Below are 18950 nucleotides of genomic sequence, written 5' to 3' on the forward strand. Positions count from 1 at the left end.
CTGTCTCTTTCTGTGTTGAACAACAAGGATCGAGGCTTCTGAGTCAGGATAAGAAGCCATGGCCAGTTTCGTAGGAACCACACAGAAGTGCACGGTCTGCGACAAAACCGCCTATCCCGTCGATAGGTTAACCGCCGACGGCCGTGTTTACCATAAGGCTTGCTTCCGATGCCACCATTGCCGTAATACCCTCAAGGTAATATAAAATAACATTTTCTCCATCACATAAAAAATGATTTTTTTAACAATGATTAATTTTTAAATATATTATTATTTAAGTAATTATATCAAATAAATTACACGTGAATTGGGTACACTTGTCTTGGAAAAAATAAAAATAAATAAATAAATTATCAATGACTTTATAATTTAATATATATATATATATATATTTGCAAATGAAGACTTGTAGATTTAATCATGCTTGTGATTTCAAACACTTTTTTAAGAGGAAAAAAAGAAAAATAAATGACACTATTTTTTTCATTAAAAATTGTCTTTTCTTCTACTTACAAAACTCTATGTAAATTTTATGTCTATTTCATTTCAATTAATGAAACGTAATAAAAATTTGTATAATTTAATTCTTATTTTAAAGGAGATAATTGTGTACGATTTTAAAATTAAATGAGAGGTACACTAATTCTACAAATAATCATGTGATACTCTATTTAACAAGCATATTATTATTAGAGTTGTATATGTGGAATTCATTTTTTATATTTTTCATGCAAAAACCCAATACTAATTTTAACAAAAATAAAGCAATTGTATCATCATTTTGGACAACAACTTGCGTGATATTACTTTTAGATATAAAAAAAAAAAGGATTTGTATATTATACTTCGAATGTATCTAACAATGAACTACTCCCATGATATCACGATTAAAAAGATAATGACCCCCCAAAAAAAAAATTGAAAATAATGTATTTGGGTTTTTTGGAAAGAAGAAGAAGAAGAAGAAGAAAAAGAAGAAATTGAAATGATGGTGACGAAGGTGTTTGTTTTGAGAACGCAGCTAAGCAACTACTGTTCATTTGAGGGGGTGCTGTATTGCAGACCCCATTATGATCAACTCTACAAGCGAACTGGTAGCCTCGACAAGAGCTTTGAAGGTCTTTAATTTCTTTTTATTTTTTTTAATTACATTACATTACTTCTCACTTATACATAATTATGTATATATATTCCCACACTAATTAACACTTATTATTTTTTATATCTATTTCCAGGAACACCCAAGATTCTGAAACATGAAAAAGTACAAACTGAGAATGAGGTTAGTGGAATCTTTCGAGTAGAGGCAGTGACTCTTTCTTTCTTTCTTCATTCATTCATTCATTTTAATTAATATAGTCACATTAATTAATTTTTCCTAATTAATTATGTTATGATTTGCTAACTCATAACATGCAAGTGACAGAATGCAAAGATTCTCTCAAATGTGTTCTTGGGCACCAAAGACAAATGTGCAGGTTGCCAGAAGACAGTTTATCCCACTGAGAGGGTATACACTTAACTTACAACACAATTCCTTCAAATTTTTTCTTTTTTCTTTTCCCTTTCGCTCATTCTCTGCATTTCTAGTTTTAAACAGCCAAAAATCCCACTTACTTTGATCACATGCAGCTTCATTAATAAGATATCGAAATATTAAAATGAAGAATTTGCTTATTGACTTGTTACATTGATCATGATCAATTCAATCTTAATTAATTTGAAAATTTGCGTTATGAGGTTATTAGTTCTCAAAAATTAACTACACGTACGTACGGTAGTCTTTTGGACTTGTATCTTTGAATGATTTCACAATTAACTTGTACACACAATTTTTCAAGACTGAAGTTGAACAAGTTTAATGATTTAATTGGGAATCACATTAAAACTAGTTCACTAAAAAATTATGTCACGGATTAAATTGTTGAATTTCTCTTCAATCTAAATTGTATGTTTGATTGTTTATATATATTAATCTCTTGTCAAGTGAGTAAATAAAATATATATTTGAATTTGTATTTTGTTTGCAGCCAGTGAGATGTAGAAGACTTAAAATTATAAAAAGATTATTACTTAGTCCACCCAAAATCATTGTAACTTGATTTTTTTAGTTATAACCTTCATTTACATTATATTGAAGAGTATTTCCGTATAAACATTACGAATAAAATTTGAACAACATATATATATATATATATTATGTACGTATGTATAGTTGAAAAATTTGAAAAGCTGATACAAAGTTAATGTGTCAAACTTAGATTGATTTGTATTATTCATTAAGGGGACAATAAGGGGGGGAAAATGAATATCTATCGACAGTTGTTAGTTCTAGTAAAATGAGTTAGTACTGTGTAAGCATATGTTTTGAGTTCAAGTTTGTATGACAATATTTGAAGCTGACTACATAGCCACGTATGTATACATGTAAAGGAGTCTCTTCCTCACTCTCATGTAAAAATGAGTTGTGCTATTCGTAATTTATTGTGAATTTTCTGTAGATTATATAATGATGGGAATGCAAATTGATTTCAGGTAACAGTGAATGGGACTCCATATCACAAAGGATGCTTCAAGTGCAGCCATGGAGGTTGCACCATAACGTCAGCCAATTTCATCTCGCATGAGGGAAAGCTATACTGCAAACACCATCACATCCAACTTTTCAAAGAAAAAGGCAATTACAGTCAGCTTGACGGCGACCGTGCCGGCAACCCTTCCTTGAAAGTCGGTGCTTAAACCCTAATCGGAATATTATTGTGTCTATATCTTTCTCTCCCTCCCTCATGGATCTGTTCTATCAACGTTTGTAATCGTCTCGTGCTTGTTCGATTCAATACTTTTTCCTTTTTTTTTTCTCTCCTTATTAATTACCATCTCTTGCCTTTCCTTCTTCACTGTCTGTTTCCAATGTCAATGAGCTTGCTTATATATAGCTCACATGGCACTGCATTTGAGGGTTTTAGGATTTAGAGTTTCATGATCATATCTCCTTCGCCCCTTTTCTCACTCTCTACGTCTTGTATTTTCTTTGTACTTGACAAAGGAAAAAACCAATAATAATAAACTATAAACTATATATGCTATAATAAAGAAAAAAATCATGCAACATTTACGCAGGTTGTGATAATCAAGTTTCTCAAGGCAGATATAAATCAATTTATCAGCCTTAATCTGAAAGGTGACTTGTGTATTAACTGAATCACAGACGAATATATATATATATATATATATAAGAATAAGCAACCCTAAATGGGAGTATTAGAGTGTGTTCTGATAAGTGAAGCTAAGGCTTCATTCACCTGCTTGCTATATGCAAAACAGTCTCAGTCGATTTCTAATTAGATAACTCAAAAGAGTTGTACTTTGATGATGATTTTTCTTGTGTTCTAACATTGATATGCTCAGAAGAACTGTGCTGATTGAACAGGAAAACGATGAACGTGTAGGAGAGGCACAACTGTTTGATGGAGAACAAGGTTGCAATGATGACTGTACCTCGTTATGTGAAACAGAAACTTCGTTGGTCTCGAGGGATTCTTCCCCAACATGGCATGAAAATGCTTCTTGTTCATCTTCTCGCGGGTTTGTTTCTGAATCTGACGTGGATCAGCTTGCAGGGGATGTTATTCCGATGAGTCATTCAGAGAGCGAGGGGAAGAATCGAGACCCACAGAATGTGCTTGAAAAACTGAACTTTCAGCTGTTAGATACAAATGGAAGGGAGATGAAAATAAAAGTGACATACAGGACTTTTGAGAAGAAGAAAAAGAAATCTAGAAAGGAGTCAAATTCCTCACTCAACTCATGTGCAGGTGAAAAGGGAAGGAATGGCAAGTCTGTTAAGTCATGAGGATCTAATCCTTGTTCCCTAGCTCGAAATGAGTTGATGTCTATGGTTTAGGAAATACTTTAAAATGTAGGACGAAGTTAAACAAGAGATCATTAGTGGGGTGGTTTCCCTTGGACATGAACTCGATGACAGAATGATTAAGAGAAAGTATGCTGTCCAACAAAATGGATTGGCTTTAAGCTAAATCCTCTACATTTATGTTCACACACACACAAAGAGGAAGACATAAAAGAGTGACTATATATGGCCTATATTCTCTTGACATTTATTCTCTCTGAGTTTATTATGTACAGCCATTTTTTAGAGGGAAAAGTATCCGGATTGGTTTAGATGCCATGTTTGGGATTGCTGCTACTCATCATGCAAGAACCCAGGAAAGTTATCTGTAGGTCCATCCTTCTCTCAAATTTTGCCTTGGAATACACAATATAACTTGACAAAATCTTTTTGTAAGGCTCCTTTGAAGGTGAAGGCTTTTGTGTGGATTGTGGTTATTGAATTGAACTAACACAAATGATGTGTTTCAAACTGAGAGGTCCAATCCACTACAATATCCCCAAGATGTTTGTGTGATTATGCTTCACATGGTGGTTTTTGATGAGGCGAACATTTGATTTGCATTATAAGGTGATTTGGCATATCTGAGCATGTCCAGCAAATCTACTTTAGCTTTTATTGAGTTTGAAAGAAAATGTGTCTAATGTGGGGTTCATGGAAAAGAATTTTTGATGTCCTTCGTGAGGATCTTAACTAATTGGGGTTTTAGGGGATAGCCATGTGGATTTAAAATGGAATTGTAAAGTTCCTCTGAACCGAAAATTGTATACTTTTTTTTCAGGAGACTGCGCTCTCCGTTTTCGTTGTATTTTATCTTGTCAATAACTTTTCCTGCTAAAAGATAGACCGCTATACATAGTACCATCCCATCCAACAAAGGAGGGTGAAGAGAAATTCACCCAAGAAAAGATTAAGAGAAATTGTTGTAAAACAGAACCCGTATGTCAATCTCTACGGCGGAAATGGATATCAATTTCTCATAACTGAATTAGTTTATATGATTTTTTTTTTTTGATATCGTTTATATGATTTTTTACTTCCAGCAAATTGATTCAAAATAAAAACCCCATTTATTTTTGAAATACCCCCCAGACTATAGTAAAAGTACTCATCAATCCTGAGATTTTGAGCCAAAATGATAACTGACTCATTCAAATCAACCTATAGTCAATCTTGAGATTTTGAGCTACAATGATAACAAACTCATTCAAATCAACCAAACTGTACATTGCATGTACAATGAAAGACGCACATAATAAATAAATTCGTACAAGCATGAAACGATAGCACTACGATTGTCCAGCACAATTTTTAATTTTCTCCCTTCGGAAACAAATTCCCCAAAATTCTTACCCTCCTACCTATAAATTCTACATCATCCACCCTTCATCAGAGCAGTGCCTTACAGGGCCATCAATCTATACTGTTGAAAGGAATGCCAGAAACAACAATCACACAAAGCAGGGTTCATACAGCTTCTATGTCAGGAACCATAGTGGTACACATTGCGGTGTCCTTCAACATTTGAGCTGCAAATATGGCAAGTTCCATCATCTCAAACCCAGCAGCAGAAACAGTATCTACCTTCTCATCACTGCAGTCCTGGTTTATGTCCCCTGCACTATCTCCACTGATGCCAACATCCTCCCCGGCTGACCAACTGACTGGTAGGGAGCTGCCAAGAGCAGTCTTCAAAAGTTTGGCCTCATTGATCACGTTGTCAAGGGTCTCAGAAACACCAGATTTTGTACCTCCTGAAGTCAGCGAATCTTTGGCCTAGAAACCATATCAAAGCAACCAATGTTAAAGTATCAGCTTTCAAATTGCAAAAATAAAGACAAGATTCTATGCTAGTAGGCAAGTTCAACACTAAGTTTAGCTCTTGCTACAATAATATGAAGGAAACATCAAGCATTCACAAAAGGTAAGTTATCCTCAATGAGATCAATGTCATTACTCTAGAAATAAGCACCTAGGCCATCATGAGGCAGCATCCCCCAGCTACCTTAAGAAAAAAATTGCTGCTTTTACTCCATATGTGATACCTTTAAAAGTGAGAGACGAAGTCTGTGAAATGAAGAAGTCAGATGATCCATGCTTTCTAAGCTTTCCTTAAGAGTAGCGACTTCAATCTTCATTCTGAAGGGGGAAAACAAGAGACAAATAACAAAGCAAAACTATGCAAGTAAATAGAAGGATGAGAAGAAGAGTCATTTCTCATGGTGGCTTCTTCAAACGAGTCAAGTTGATATGACAGCTGCATAAATTTCCCATCCACAATCATCTAATGATGCGATAAAGGAAAGCACCAAAGACTAATAGTTAGCACGCACCTTGCAAGGTCCATGCTGCTGGGTCTCCCGTGCAAAAATTTCCCTTCACCATTGGGATCACTGTCAACTTCGTTTCGGTTGCATCTAGTGGATTAATCCATCGTTTCAAGTATGTTCTCTTCAGTAAGTTTCTTAATCTTCCGTCTTGTTGATGAGTAACTAACCTTCTTTCTCCACTATCAACCACAGATTTTTCTTCTTTAGTCTGGGGACCAAGTTTCCTGCACGTCATTACTTTTAATCAGTAAAACAATGTAACACGATGGGTGGAGAAACATTTCAGCCAGCAATAGAAACAAATAAGAAGAGAGTTTAAAATGAGTTTACAGCTGGCAAATGATTAAGAAACTAATTGTTACAAAACGAATAAATCGCTCCTAAGCATTACTATAGGAAGAGAAATTAATGCTTTCCAGCAGTCTTACTGCACGCCTTTTACATTGATTCCTTGGGAAAGCAGGAGAAATTGAGATGTCTTCTAATTGCAATAGAGGAAACAGACCTCCGCATGGGATTCTACCAATTTAATAGAGAAAAAGAAATACTAGCATTTGGTGATCTTGTCAAGAAAATCAATACCCGTTAGACATAAAACATTGTCACAAACACACACACTCATTAAAACAATAGACGCTAAATTCACGACAACATGAATAGACAGTCATATAGCAACCCAAATACAGTTTAGAAAAAGTAGGGGAGAAAATTAGAATAGGAGTCTTCAAGGGAAAAGTAATCATACCCCCTAAGTAAATGATTCTCCTGCTTTAATTGGGCCAATTCCATGAGAGCTTTCACCTTTTCATTGGTAACCTGGTTAAAAAAAAAAAAAAAGGCAGCTTAAGAATGGAAAACATATTTTCTGTCAATAAATAACTGAACTCTCTGGATCCATGTACAAGTGGTTTTTCAAAAATGCATTGCACTAAGCCACAAAGTAGAGACAGCCTTATTATTTGAGTTTTACATTTCCTGGAGAGTATGGCGAACATAAATTTAATAAGGGAATGAAAAGAAAATGTTAAAGTAGATGACAAGGAAAGAGAAAATGAGGCAGAATTTGAATTTTGAAATATAGAAAACATGATTGACTTTCTGTTTACTGGGACAGCACGATAGCCTAACTTTTAAATTCTACCAACATCATGCTACAAGCATGCCATTGCTTAGGTGTCTGAAGCCAGGATGCCTTAGAAATTTACCTGCAGCAAGTTCCTCTTAAGTTCTTCAACTTTCTTTTGAAGAGTTAAATGCACATTTCTCTCCAGTAAATGTCTCTCCTCCTGCTGTGATAAGAGTAATAATGCATCCACCTGAAAAATGTTGTATGGTAATGCATAAGTTGTGAAATAACTAAAAATATGAACAATATGTACTACAATGGGTAAAGAAAATATGAGCAAAGGAGTAAACTAATTACAAGACCACACCCAAAAAACAAAAAGAATATTGATGATGTGAAAACCTTTTCTTGCAATGCCTGGGCTAGAGCTTCAGAGGCATCACCTTTTCCACCGTGTTCTATGTTCAGCACATTAGGTTCATTACTCTGTAAAAGATGATGAAAGAATTATGTGAATTCTACAGGCTGCATAATACAAGGGTCAACAAAATGGTGAAACAAGCAAGATCTGAAGTTTAAAAGGCTATAAACATATTGATCACAGCACAAAATACTGGAAGACAAGTTCTCAGCAAAAATATCTACTTATAATATATTTCCAGCAATTAATTACTTAGTACAATAGATGAAGTGCCACATTCAGCATCCTCATGCTGTAAGCAAGCCACAGTAAAGATTTGAACAGTAAAAGGAAAAGGGGTCAGCATTGGCACAAGGCTTCAAACCTCAGATTCTGAGACAGGTATAGCTTGAGGGTTAATATGCACATCTCGACATTCATGATCTTCTGGTTCTGCCTCACTCTGTGGGGTCAAATTTGATTTGCCGCTCTGATCACAAATCCTGACTCTTTCATCAATCACACTAATTATGGATTTGATGCTGGCTTCCCCATCATTAAGTAAATGTTTTATGTGATCCCTATACTCAGAATAATAACATTTGAAGTCTGATATGCCATTATTTATCATTATGTTGAAAGAGATCTGCACTTGAATAAACAGGACTCAGAATAGGCAAGTAGATTAAAATTGGAATAAATCTTTAAGTTCTAAAAGGACTTACTTGTTTCTTTTCCAGAACATTGATTTTCTTCTTCAAATGATTTTCAATTTCCAAGCCCTAAAACACCCCAAGAGTCTAAATATATATATATATATATATTTTGAAAAAATGCTGGAAAAAACGTTAACAAGGAAAACATGACACAATAAACCAGATACTTACCACCCTTAGTTTATTTTGAAGACTATCCACAGAGTTCCTCGCTCTTTCCAGCTCATCTTCTAATGTACTCTGTCTGAGAAAAAGTTTTTCACAATTGTCTAGAAGACAAATAATGACTATTATTTGTCCAAAAAAAATTAAAATAATGACTATTAACTTAAACTTTATCCTGACGAATTTGGCATCTTAAGCATGTAACCAAGATCATCTATTATCAAAGAAACTTGAAGCATGTCAAAACAAAAAATTGGTTAAACTTTTTTCTTATATGCACCAAAAGAAGGAAGGGATGGAAAGTTAAAATGTAAGCTACTGGAAACTTTTGTCAATAGGAGGCCTCAAGAGGATGGAGAATTGGAGGTACAAAATACTTAAAAAACCTGAACATTAGAAGGAAATGATGAGTGAAACACCAGATCAACAGGAAAGTAAATCAAGTGCTCCTCTTTCATGAGGATGTCTGCAAAGTCTAAAACACAATGGAAGATCGTGGTCCCCTATGGTTAGTTATAACCTCTATGAGCTCAATTATGGATACTAATGGTTGATAATAGGGAAACAAATGAGGGACAATGAAATAATCTTCATGGAGTAAGGGATCTTTGATTGTGAGAGCTCAGTGAACACAATGGATTTATGATTTTCTATCAACAAAAGAAAAAGAAAGGTTAATTTAATGCATGGAATGAAAATAACAAGAGAGCCTTGCTTTGTATAAAGTGCATGGAAAGCATGCATGGCATCAGAAAGATTTAAAGCAGCAAGTGGATCTGTCAGATCCAAAGAAGGGTTAAGTCATGCAGGTATGCTTAAGTAACAAATGTGCATCTCAAGAGGTTGTTTGCCAAATGGGTTTAAAGCAACAAGCACTCAGTCTCATTGGAGTTAAGCATTGCACTGGTAAGGGGTAGTCTCCTTTGCCAAACTCACTTTGGAAGTACATTTACAACCAAGGTAATCTTGGCAAGCTTCTTCACATGCCAATGGTTTGCTGGTCATAAGGAAGGGCATGAGCCAGGGATCAGCCCACATCTCAAGTTTTTCCGTGATATCTTATATAGTTGGCACTCCCAAGAGAACTGCTCTGGGAGGCCAGCTTACCAGAAGATTATTGGGCACTCTAGTAAGATGACCACCAAAAGGTTAATGGGTGCCCAAGGAAGCTGCTCATTAGACGGGCTCACAGGGCATTCTTGGGACAGACTTTTCAAGAATGCTTCTCCATCTCCTCTTGATTACACTAACAGATCCCAATCTTCATGTTGGACAATCCATTTACTCCCCTTCAGGGTGAAGGTTCTCAATATGCTTTGGACTTTAAAGACTTGGAGAATTAATGTAGAAACAGATTCCATGTTAAATCACTAACAGTACAAAGGACATAAGGTCTTATAATTTGGGAATAAATATCATGGTTGTGAAATCTTACAATGTATTTGGAGGTAGAAGTATCGTTAAAACTCCACACTTCATCCGGGTCATGCAAAAGAAATGCACATTTATCATCCCAACTTGTGTCCTCAAATTCTTTCAAAGAATGTTGCCTTATATCAAAGAATTTGTTGATGACCTGTACACTCATCAGAATTATCAGCTATTAGAAGAAAATAAATTAGAGGTTTTGCTGAAAAACTTAGGAAAGTAAAACGCATAAATGAACCACAGGCAATGAAGTGAATAACCAAGGAAGTACGCAGAGATAAAAAAGGGAAGTAATGGCAGATGATTACCATTTTGAAAGTTTCATTCTGCTTCACCAGATTTGCCATATCAATTTGCAAATCATCATTAAGTTTCTTTAGTCTAAGACAATCCGAGGTGAGCTCTTCTACCCTATGTGACAAATGTTACAAGTAAACTTTTGAGCAATGACCAACAAATGCTTTTCTTAAGAATCTTGTAATACACGTAACAAAAGGAATAAACAAATAAAAGGATGGCATGCAACAATAATGTAATAATCACATGACATTGATAGAATTATAAATAATGCAATTTTGATTGCATATTTTCTTTTGGATCTCCTCATTTTCTCCCATTACTTCTTTGCTACGCAATTTACCCAATCAGGCAACCAGTTCATCATCAACAGATTAAAAGAAGTAAAAACATTATAGATTTTCTGGACTGAAGTAGTCCAAATTTTTCCTTATTTTTTTCTTGAACGATCATTCACTAAATTTAAAAAGAATTCAATTATTAGAAGAATTGGGCATACCTCTCCTGGATGGGATTAATTAGCTGTGACATTGAGTCCTCTTTTTCCTTGGCCTTTTCAGCCTGTTAGCGGACATTTAGACTCAGAAACATCAGGAATTACAATATATAAAGCAACAAAAGAATGGTGAACTATTTTGTGTTGAAAAATGGTAATTGATGTAACCTCCATTATTGCATGATCCCTTTCAGCAAAAGCAGCAGCCACACAACCATGGAAAAATTTAACCTGCTTCTCAGCTTCCATATTCTGGACAACGATATTTTCTGGTAAGTCAGCAAATCACCAAAGCTTCATGCGCTTTGCACCATTACTATAAATGTTGTGAGATGTTGTGTACAACGTCAAGGGTTGTACTGTATTTTAATATTGTACGTAGTTATGTATTTCTACATATGAGCGAGCTGTGTTGCAATGTCTTGCCTTAAACGCCAGAATATTATTCTCAAACTCTGACCTTCTCATTCAGTGCCTGTCATTTCTATCCTTAATTTATTTTGAAATATATCTTATTCAACAAAAAATTAAATAGTAATATTTTCCATTGATTTTTAAAAGTCAATTTAATTGTTAATATTTTATATGGATAATTTTTTACAACTTAAGAATAATAAAAAGTAGCAGCAGTTTTGCTTCTCACTCTCCCACATCAAAATGTTATATTTACTTTTTAGAAGAATATAGATAAATACGACAACATTGGATCCTAGAGTCATCCTACAGAGGTAAATATGACACATCCCTAGTCATGTGAGATCTAAAACCATAAACATCACATCATAGAAGAGAGCCATCCATCTGCCTGACAAACTTTGAAGGTAATTTCTTGTTAGCAGTGCAGCAACCATGCTTGTTCTTATATTATGATAACTAGAAAGTACAAGTAGCAAATAAATTTTATAAAGACGGGAACTCAATGCATCATGTTCTGCTACAAGTTAAATGCAAAACTCATGGCTTTGAATTGCAGTTATAGTTACGTTGCAATAGTGGAAACATGCAGCCCAATGTGCCCATTACAGACCTCAATGTAAACCATGGCAAAAGCGTCAAGGCAAAATTCAGATATAAAATTTTCAGAATAGTCAATCCAAAGTTTACAGTATACAAATCACGGTACAATACACACTTAAAATTTGAGACAAGCTTCTCATGCTATGTCACAGAGGCAATATCCTTTATTTAAAAATTGTTTGAATAATGTAGGATCAACAATCCATAGCAAACAAATGCAAAAGTTTGTTTGCCATTCAAAAACTGTGTCAGAGTACATAACAAACATAGAGTACCATTAAGGGGATAGAAAGAGACCTTTGCAACCTCAGCACTGTGTAGATCTGCTAATTGACTCTGAACACAGCAAAGTAACCATGAGAACAAAATCAAATGAATCATTTAAGCAATGGATAAGACATATCCAATAACTCACTTTGATTCTGTAAGCCTCTGAAAGCTCCTCTTGTAGATTTAAATTATCTCTTGTGCAAGCAGCCAATTTCTTTTTCAAGCTCTCAATCTCTTGCTCCAATCCAGCTGTCCTAATTAGGCATGAAATTTGACAAAATTGATCTCTATTAGTATTTCAATTATACCAACCCTCCAGCTAATCCCAACCACAGACATTTAATACTCAAACCATTCCAATCATCAACAGAGGAACATTATTGGGGGAAAAAGTAGATAATTTTCCTGGAGAAAAAAAAAAGTAAGAGCATACACCTTTGAAAATGCATTCGAGTAACCACAGCAAGATAGCCAGGTCCAGCTTGCTGCATGCATAATTGTTCAATATCTCTGCGTAATTCATCACGCTCTACAATATTGTATAATAGGTAAGTTAAATTTGGATGATACATGACTATCATGCCAAATAAATATGAAATTAAAATAAAAGCATGTAGTAACAATAAGGACATGTTCGTATGTTATAATATATACATATATAGAATGAGTTTCATATTAATCATTTACAGCTAAATGATTGTCAATGAGGGGGAACAACATGATATCATACAACATTCTTCTTGGTTACAATATCAGATCAAGAACAGTTGATTATGACAGCTACTGAAACACCACCAGGTATGCACGATTAGGTGTTTACATTTTGAATCCAAATATATCCCCGTTAAGGCTATAATCTATTCAACACATCAAAAATTTTTAACACCACGAAGTTTTCAATTGCAACTCTCATAAAATATGAAGAGCCAACTTATCATAAACCATTCTATTTTAATTACAAAATCAATTCAGATGTTGCTAGTCCATTTCAATTTAGACATGATCTTAAGTATCAAAACATGCAGATGTATTGAATAGTTCCCGATCAACAACAATCGAGATTTGATATACTGAACCTACATATATTAATTAGCTCAATCTCTGGCTAAAGAAGGCGGCTTAAGATCATTTAACTTGTCTCTCAACTTTGATTTCTCAACAAAATAAAAAATGAACACAATGGGTACTTTTTCAACAATGAATAATCAATGAAGTCAACATTGATCACAGTGTCGTCAAAAAACCAACAATACACTGTAAAAGCATCGAGTTTATTCATAGAAGTTAATAAACAGTGCATACCATGTTCCAGCTGTTGGATCTGAGCTAACAAGGATTCGTTGCTCATATTCTCAGCCATTCTGTTAAAGAAAACATAGTATCATCAAACCAAATAAATTAAGGGATTCAATTGCAGTCAAAACACAAAGGTCAGAGTTTCACAATCATATAGCATAAACAAGTACAGGAAATAGTCAACTAACCAACTAGAAAGGACCAAGTATTGCGGTAGACAAATTTACACTTTAAGGAGTTAAATTATCACGAAGCAAGAATCATGCATATCTACATTGTCTCCCATATGTTAACCTCTTATATCAGCCCAAAGAAATTAGATCGAGTGAAAAGTGAAAACTACCCACCAAGTTTCACAGGCATATATACATATTCAAGCAAAAATAAATAGACACGCGCATTTTTGCATGTGTGATTCTCGGAAAGGAACAAATAGTGATCCTTATTATCGTTGATCAAATTCTGCTGAAAAGTTTTGCTACAAGGGGAAAAAGGTTGTCTTCTGGGACAGTCAAAGTCAAATACATATTCTAGTATTTTGTGTTTCACTTGGTTATTGCGTTTATTTCCTTCCGTATTGTATTTTAAGCTTGTTGCTTTCTACAATGTCCAAGTAGAATCGTGTGCTATTTTCTTAATGAAACATCATCAATTGGACAAAAAAGCCAAAAATACAAATTCTAACCATTACAAATTCTAACCATTCTTCATTGAACAGAAATCCAGTGAACGAGTAAAAATTATCTTCACATCCTCAATTTTCTACGTCAAACATAATTCTTGGATAGATATTTCCCCAAACTAAAAGGATAAGCAAATTATCCGAGGAAAGGAAAGAAAGATTGAGGCCCGTAAACTAAGTCAAAACCATGATACAGAATCATTAACCGCAACAAGTTTTTCCAATACAATAATACATAAATAAGTAGAACGAGGAAGGTTACCAGAAGGTTATAGTCGAAATCGCCGCGAGCTTCTGCTCAGAATTGCTTTCGCGAATCGAAAAGAGACGAAAAGCTGATAAAGCAATGCGACCAATAACTGTGTTACAGCTGAGAAGGAAGCATATCCCGGCGACAACCTATGTTGTCTGGAAACGTTTGCTGACGAGAAGATTCAAGCTGTGAGAAAACGGAAAGGGGGAAATGACACAAAAATAACTTCAATGCGACGTTTTCATAGTATTTTAGTTATTAATTGACCTGATTTGAGTTGGATGATTATGGGATAATTATAACAAAGTATCTGGAAAAGATAATATTTATTTAAAAAAATGTTTAAGATAGTAATTATTTTAAAAGGACCAAATGTTAAAATATATATTTTAAAATATTAAATTGCCTCTAATTAAATCTTAAATATTTTTTTGTCGCATCTGACACGTATTTAATAGTAAGACCAACAAGAACTTGGTGTTTTAGAGAAAACTATTTCCTTTATATGTATATACATCACAAACAGATGAAAAATAATAAATTAAAGCAACGTGAAACTAGTTCCCAGAAACTCATAATAAGTTAATAATATTATCTTCCTTAAAAATTCATAAGTTCAGAGATTAAGGCGAGATGTTCTTGGAAAAGTAATAATTCTTCAATAGTATAATTTTTAAAATTATACTGATTTAAATTTTCAAAAGTGAATATTTTAAAATTATATAGATTCAATTATTTAAAAGTAAAGTTTTTTAAAATTATATTAAGTTAATTGAATTTAATAGTTAAAACTATTTTTTATTTATTTTTTAATTGAAAACTGTACAACCTTATTTTTAAAAGAGTGCTCTTCTAACTTGTACGGTACTTGTGTTAATTTTAATGAATTATTGACAGACTTTATGCTATGATTATAATACTTAACTATACTTACCTTTGTCCTTCATCCTGATTTTAATTTCTATTATCCTTTATAATAAATTTTAACAGTATTAAATCTCTCTCCTTAACTTCCCTTGCCTTATTCACGCCTGCATGAACTTAATTGATTATATATATACACACTTGGCCAACTAATCTATAATTTTATTGTTTAAAGTTTAAAAATTATTGCTCCATTCAATCATATTTATAAAATATTTTTTAAAAGTAATTTTTAGTTTAAATGTTAGATATTTTTTTATAATTAAATCACTTTTTTTAATTTTATTCTGTTTTAATTAACTATATTTAGTATAGTTGTATTATTATTTAAAGTTGAAAGTAAAAATAAAAATACATCTAATTTTTTATTATATCAAAAAAATTAACTTTTATAATATATATAAAATGTTTGAAAGTGTCTTATAATAAAAATTAAATAAAATATTTACTGTTTTTTTAATTATAAGAGCATACACTAATGACAGTCTATTTATGGGGTAGCAGAGGAGCTCACATGCGGTTAGATACTTATATTACAAGACCATTGGCTTATTTTATTATTTACCCTTTTCAGCTTTAATGTAATCTTAACCAATCTATAATTTTTTTTTTTTAAAATGCAACTAGAAAATGGCCCATGCGATGCATGGGTTGGGAAGAAATTCACTTATTTTTTAACTTATTTTTGGACATTATTTCATGTGAATTGTATTCTTATATGAAGTTCTGACTTGATAAAATGGGAGCATTCAATGTATTGTTTATTTTTAATAGGTCATAACATATTATAATTGTTATAATTTTTTTCTTTAGCAAATTGCACCCATCTTATATTGCACAAAATATGACTATAATAGTTGAATAAAAATAATAGCATAGGTCTTATGAAAAGTATGTTAACATGATATTATAAAAATTTTATTAAATGTTAATCGTTACGATTGGGTATGCGTTAACTTTTTTTAAAAACAAAAAAAGAAAGCAAGAAAAATATTATGAACATACAAAATGTGAAAAAACATTACATATTGAAAAAAAGGCGACCAATAAGATTTACTATTCATGCGATAAATATATGATAAGTTATTTTAATAGTAACTTTTTATCTATTTACAAATGTGAGTTGGATATAATGAAAGAAGTTAATCTTTTAATAATATGATAAATTAATGTTTAAATTCTCATAAAAAAGATGCCCATATTTAATATTTAAACAGTGTATTGAATTAGATTATTTTTAATAAAAAATACTTATAAATAATTAAAAAAAACTTGTTACTATTTTTTTTTTACTTTTGTGCATGCATAAAACATAGACACTTCATTTTATTTCTAAACTCATTACTTATAAAAAAATTTAAAGATAATTTAAAAATTATATAAATATGAACTATGTAAAATATGATATTTTAAAAATATAATATAAAAATAATTTTTAAATATTAGTAGTCACGCTCAAACATGTATTGATTTTTTAACAAAGTAAAAAAAAAAAAGCACAACAAAAAAAATGGAAAAAAACAATGAATTAAAACAAAAACGGTGGGTCTATGGTACTGTTAAACTCATTGTTTCATGAACAGTAATTTTAATATTTTATTACTAAGATAAAATAAGACAATTAAGTGAGGCTAGATATTATTGTTGCTTAAAATCCACGGTAAAATAATGGGCCAACAAAATACAAGGTAAACATATTTATATTAAATATATTTTTACCGGATTTTCAAAAATTTAAAATTAATATATAATATAAGATACATGGCAAAAAAAACTATTTATAAATTATTAACAATGATGCCTTTTTTTTTATTCTAACGCTGGGAATCCTAACAAATCTAGATATATTACCATCTCTCGCCAAGATTGATTTGAACTGTGAAATTATTATTACCAATAGTAAACTCACGGATATTTAAAAGATATCATTAACATATTTATTTAATATTATTATCAACAATAAACTCATGGATATCTAGAAGACACCCTTAATATATTTATTTAATGTAATTGTATATCTTAATAATCAAATGCAAGACACCAAAATAAGATGGTTTAACTCCCAACAAAATACCCTCAGTGCTATGAACAATAATACTTACCTCAAACTTTTGCGACAGAAAATTATAATTAAAAATTGAAATTTAGAATCTGAATCGAAATTTTTCAAGCTCTCAATTTTTAGTATATGTTTTCAGAAGTAAATTTAAAAATTAAAGTAAATAATTTTTACGTTTTAAAACTTAAATTATATTTTTTATTAAATTAACTCGTTATAATAAACATGTCACTCTTTTGTTTCTCCTTCAAACTACTGCACAACTAACCTTAAATCACATCCGAGTAATATATTATTTATCACTTATTTTCATTAATATTATAAGACATTTTTTAAAAACTAACATGTTGAATAATACAACGTAATTTAGGTATTTAGATATGTAATTAATAATAATATTTTTTAAATATTTTTAACTAGAGTAATTAATATGATATTTTAATTGAAACCTTCTTGGGTGCAATTTAAAAATAATGATTAATTAATTCATTAGAGTACATGGAGAGAAACAAAACTAAATTGAATTAATTCAATTTTGATCAAGCGTGTGGGTGAATTTTAATTCAATCTCAACGTAGGGGGAATCGAACAGAAGAGGAGCCCAAAAGTTGATCTAAGGTAATGAAGGCTCGGACCAATATACTTGGGTCCATCACCACAGGAAAGGAAAGTTAGAGCACACACTTGATCTACGATTTGGTGGGGTGCGACAGGCCCGTACAATAGTGCAACGCATGGGCGACGCTTGAAGATCCCAATAGCAAGCTATTGTAATGGACCCAACCCCTTAAAATATTTATTTAATATCATGTGGGCCAATGGCCCACGTATCAGATATTAAACTGATAAGAACAGATACTACACTTGATCTTAGCCAAAAGGCCGAGAAAGGTATGCTTTCCTGGGTTGGACTCCCTGGCTTTTATGGCTGCTCACTGTTTCCCTGAGAGGTTGACTCTCCGGTGTGGGACTATGTTCTAGTCCTGGGCTACGAAAGCTTTCCTTCACCTGGAAACACTGAACTAAATGAATCCTATAACTGTGCAGAGAACCACTCCGTTTAACTCAAACTTGTGTGATTGCCCCTGAAATTTTGCTTGATTCTTTTAGATTTTAAGGTGGAAAGAGAGTTGGATTTACTCTTTGCTTTAAAACTTTGACAGATATGATGGGTTCGTGTCAGTTCTAAAATGATATATATATATCTATCTATCCACGCAAGCATATTTCTACGCCCACGCTCAATTCGCAAAGGAACCAAAAACAAAAGGAACGGCAATAAATCACCATTGACATGGCGTGACGAAGTGTGCTCTGATTTGTTGGATAATATGACTTGGGTGAGAGGAGGTGCCTTCCAGACTCTCAAGCAACTTCACTTGTCTGATTTTGTGTTGGATGATATGACTTGGGTTTGTTGCCTTTTGTTTTCTCTGATATTTTAAGAAATGAGTCACAAGATTTGTAACAAATTCTCAAAAATAGTATAGCTTCTTTGAGTTTTTATAATACACACATATATAATATTAATGTGCTTTTTATTCCCAAAATATTTAAAAATCTTAAATTTTCTCCAAGGCCCCACTAATAAAAAAATAGTATTTATGAAATATCAGAGGCTTTCCAAATAATAAAATGATA

At 32.6% G+C, this 18950-nt stretch overlaps 2 protein-coding genes and 1 non-coding gene across 8 annotated transcripts; 1 reads left to right on the top strand and 2 right to left on the bottom strand.

The window, feature by feature from the left end:
* The first annotated feature begins 46 nt into the window (after nt 1-46).
* On the top strand, nt 47-4679 carry LOC129285694 (LIM domain-containing protein WLIM1-like). 3 transcript variants are annotated; one of them, XM_054921471.1, is made up of 6 exons: nt 47-196; nt 1022-1118; nt 1236-1282; nt 1427-1510; nt 2536-2727; nt 3431-4679. In XM_054921471.1, the coding sequence occupies exons 1-6, from the start codon at nt 59-61 to the stop codon at nt 3851-3853; spliced, it is 981 nt and encodes a 326-aa protein (XP_054777446.1). In that variant the 5' UTR covers nt 47-58; the 3' UTR covers nt 3854-4679. The 3 variants fall into 3 exon arrangements, with proteins under 3 accessions (XP_054777446.1, XP_054777447.1, XP_054777448.1); XM_054921472.1 differs by having other exon boundaries at nt 65-196; nt 957-1118; XM_054921473.1 differs by having other exon boundaries at nt 67-196; nt 954-1118.
* A 418-nt stretch (nt 4680-5097) lies between these two features.
* LOC129285809 (uncharacterized) lies at nt 5098-14543 on the bottom strand. 4 transcript variants are annotated; one of them, XM_054921716.1, is made up of 18 exons: nt 14336-14543; nt 13398-13456; nt 12531-12624; nt 12241-12344; nt 12101-12161; nt 10977-11077; nt 10812-10873; nt 10324-10426; nt 10023-10163; nt 8594-8662; nt 8432-8488; nt 8092-8352; nt 7709-7792; nt 7446-7556; nt 6986-7056; nt 6244-6464; nt 5956-6049; nt 5098-5686 (listed from the first exon to the last, which is right to left on the bottom strand). In XM_054921716.1, exons 2-17 carry the CDS (start codon nt 13398-13400, stop codon nt 6045-6047), a joined length of 1548 nt encoding a protein of 515 aa, XP_054777691.1. In that variant the 5' UTR covers nt 13401-13456; nt 14336-14543; the 3' UTR covers nt 5098-5686; nt 5956-6044. The 4 variants fall into 4 exon arrangements, with proteins under 4 accessions (XP_054777691.1, XP_054777689.1, XP_054777688.1 ...); XM_054921714.1 differs by having other exon boundaries at nt 10977-11060; nt 12123-12161; nt 12241-12349; XM_054921713.1 differs by having other exon boundaries at nt 12241-12349.
* Nucleotides 14544-18008: 3465 nt separating this feature from the next.
* LOC129287373 (U2 spliceosomal RNA) lies at nt 18009-18204 on the bottom strand. The gene has a single exon (XR_008587692.1). It is a non-coding gene; the product is annotated as a U2 spliceosomal RNA (small nuclear RNA).
* Nucleotides 18205-18950: the final 746 nt, after the last annotated feature.

This window comes from Prosopis cineraria, unplaced genomic scaffold (assembly GCF_029017545.1).
Source record: "Prosopis cineraria cultivar Desert tree isolate PC_DT_omini unplaced genomic scaffold, ASM2901754v1 PC11, whole genome shotgun sequence".
Taxonomy (NCBI): Eukaryota; Viridiplantae; Streptophyta; class Magnoliopsida; order Fabales; family Fabaceae; genus Prosopis; species Prosopis cineraria.

What these genes read in the sequence shown, in the direction of transcription:
- LOC129285694 (XM_054921471.1), top strand. Translation starts at nt 59, where the DNA reads ATGGCCAGTTTCGTAGGAACCACACAGAAGTGCACGGTCTGCGACAAA. An exon ending in AAGTACAAACTGAGAATGAG is followed by an intron (nt 1,283 to 1,426) that starts GTTAGTGGAATC and finishes TGCAAGTGACAG; the next exon opens with AATGCAAAGATTCTCTCAAA. An exon ending in CAGTTTATCCCACTGAGAGG is followed by an intron (nt 1,511 to 2,535) that starts GTATACACTTAA and finishes AATTGATTTCAG; the next exon opens with GTAACAGTGAATGGGACTCC.
- LOC129285809 (XM_054921713.1), bottom strand. Translation starts at nt 13,455, where the DNA reads ATGGCTGAGAATATGAGCAACGAATCCTTGTTAGCTCAGATCCAACAG. An exon ending in GATCCAACAGCTGGAACATG is followed by an intron (nt 12,625 to 13,397) that starts GTATGCACTGTT and finishes ACAATATTGTAG; the next exon opens with AGCGTGATGAATTACGCAGA. An exon ending in TTAAGAGGAACTTGCTGCAG is followed by an intron (nt 7,057 to 7,445) that starts GTAAATTTCTAA and finishes TTTTTTAACCAG; the next exon opens with GTTACCAATGAAAAGGTGAA.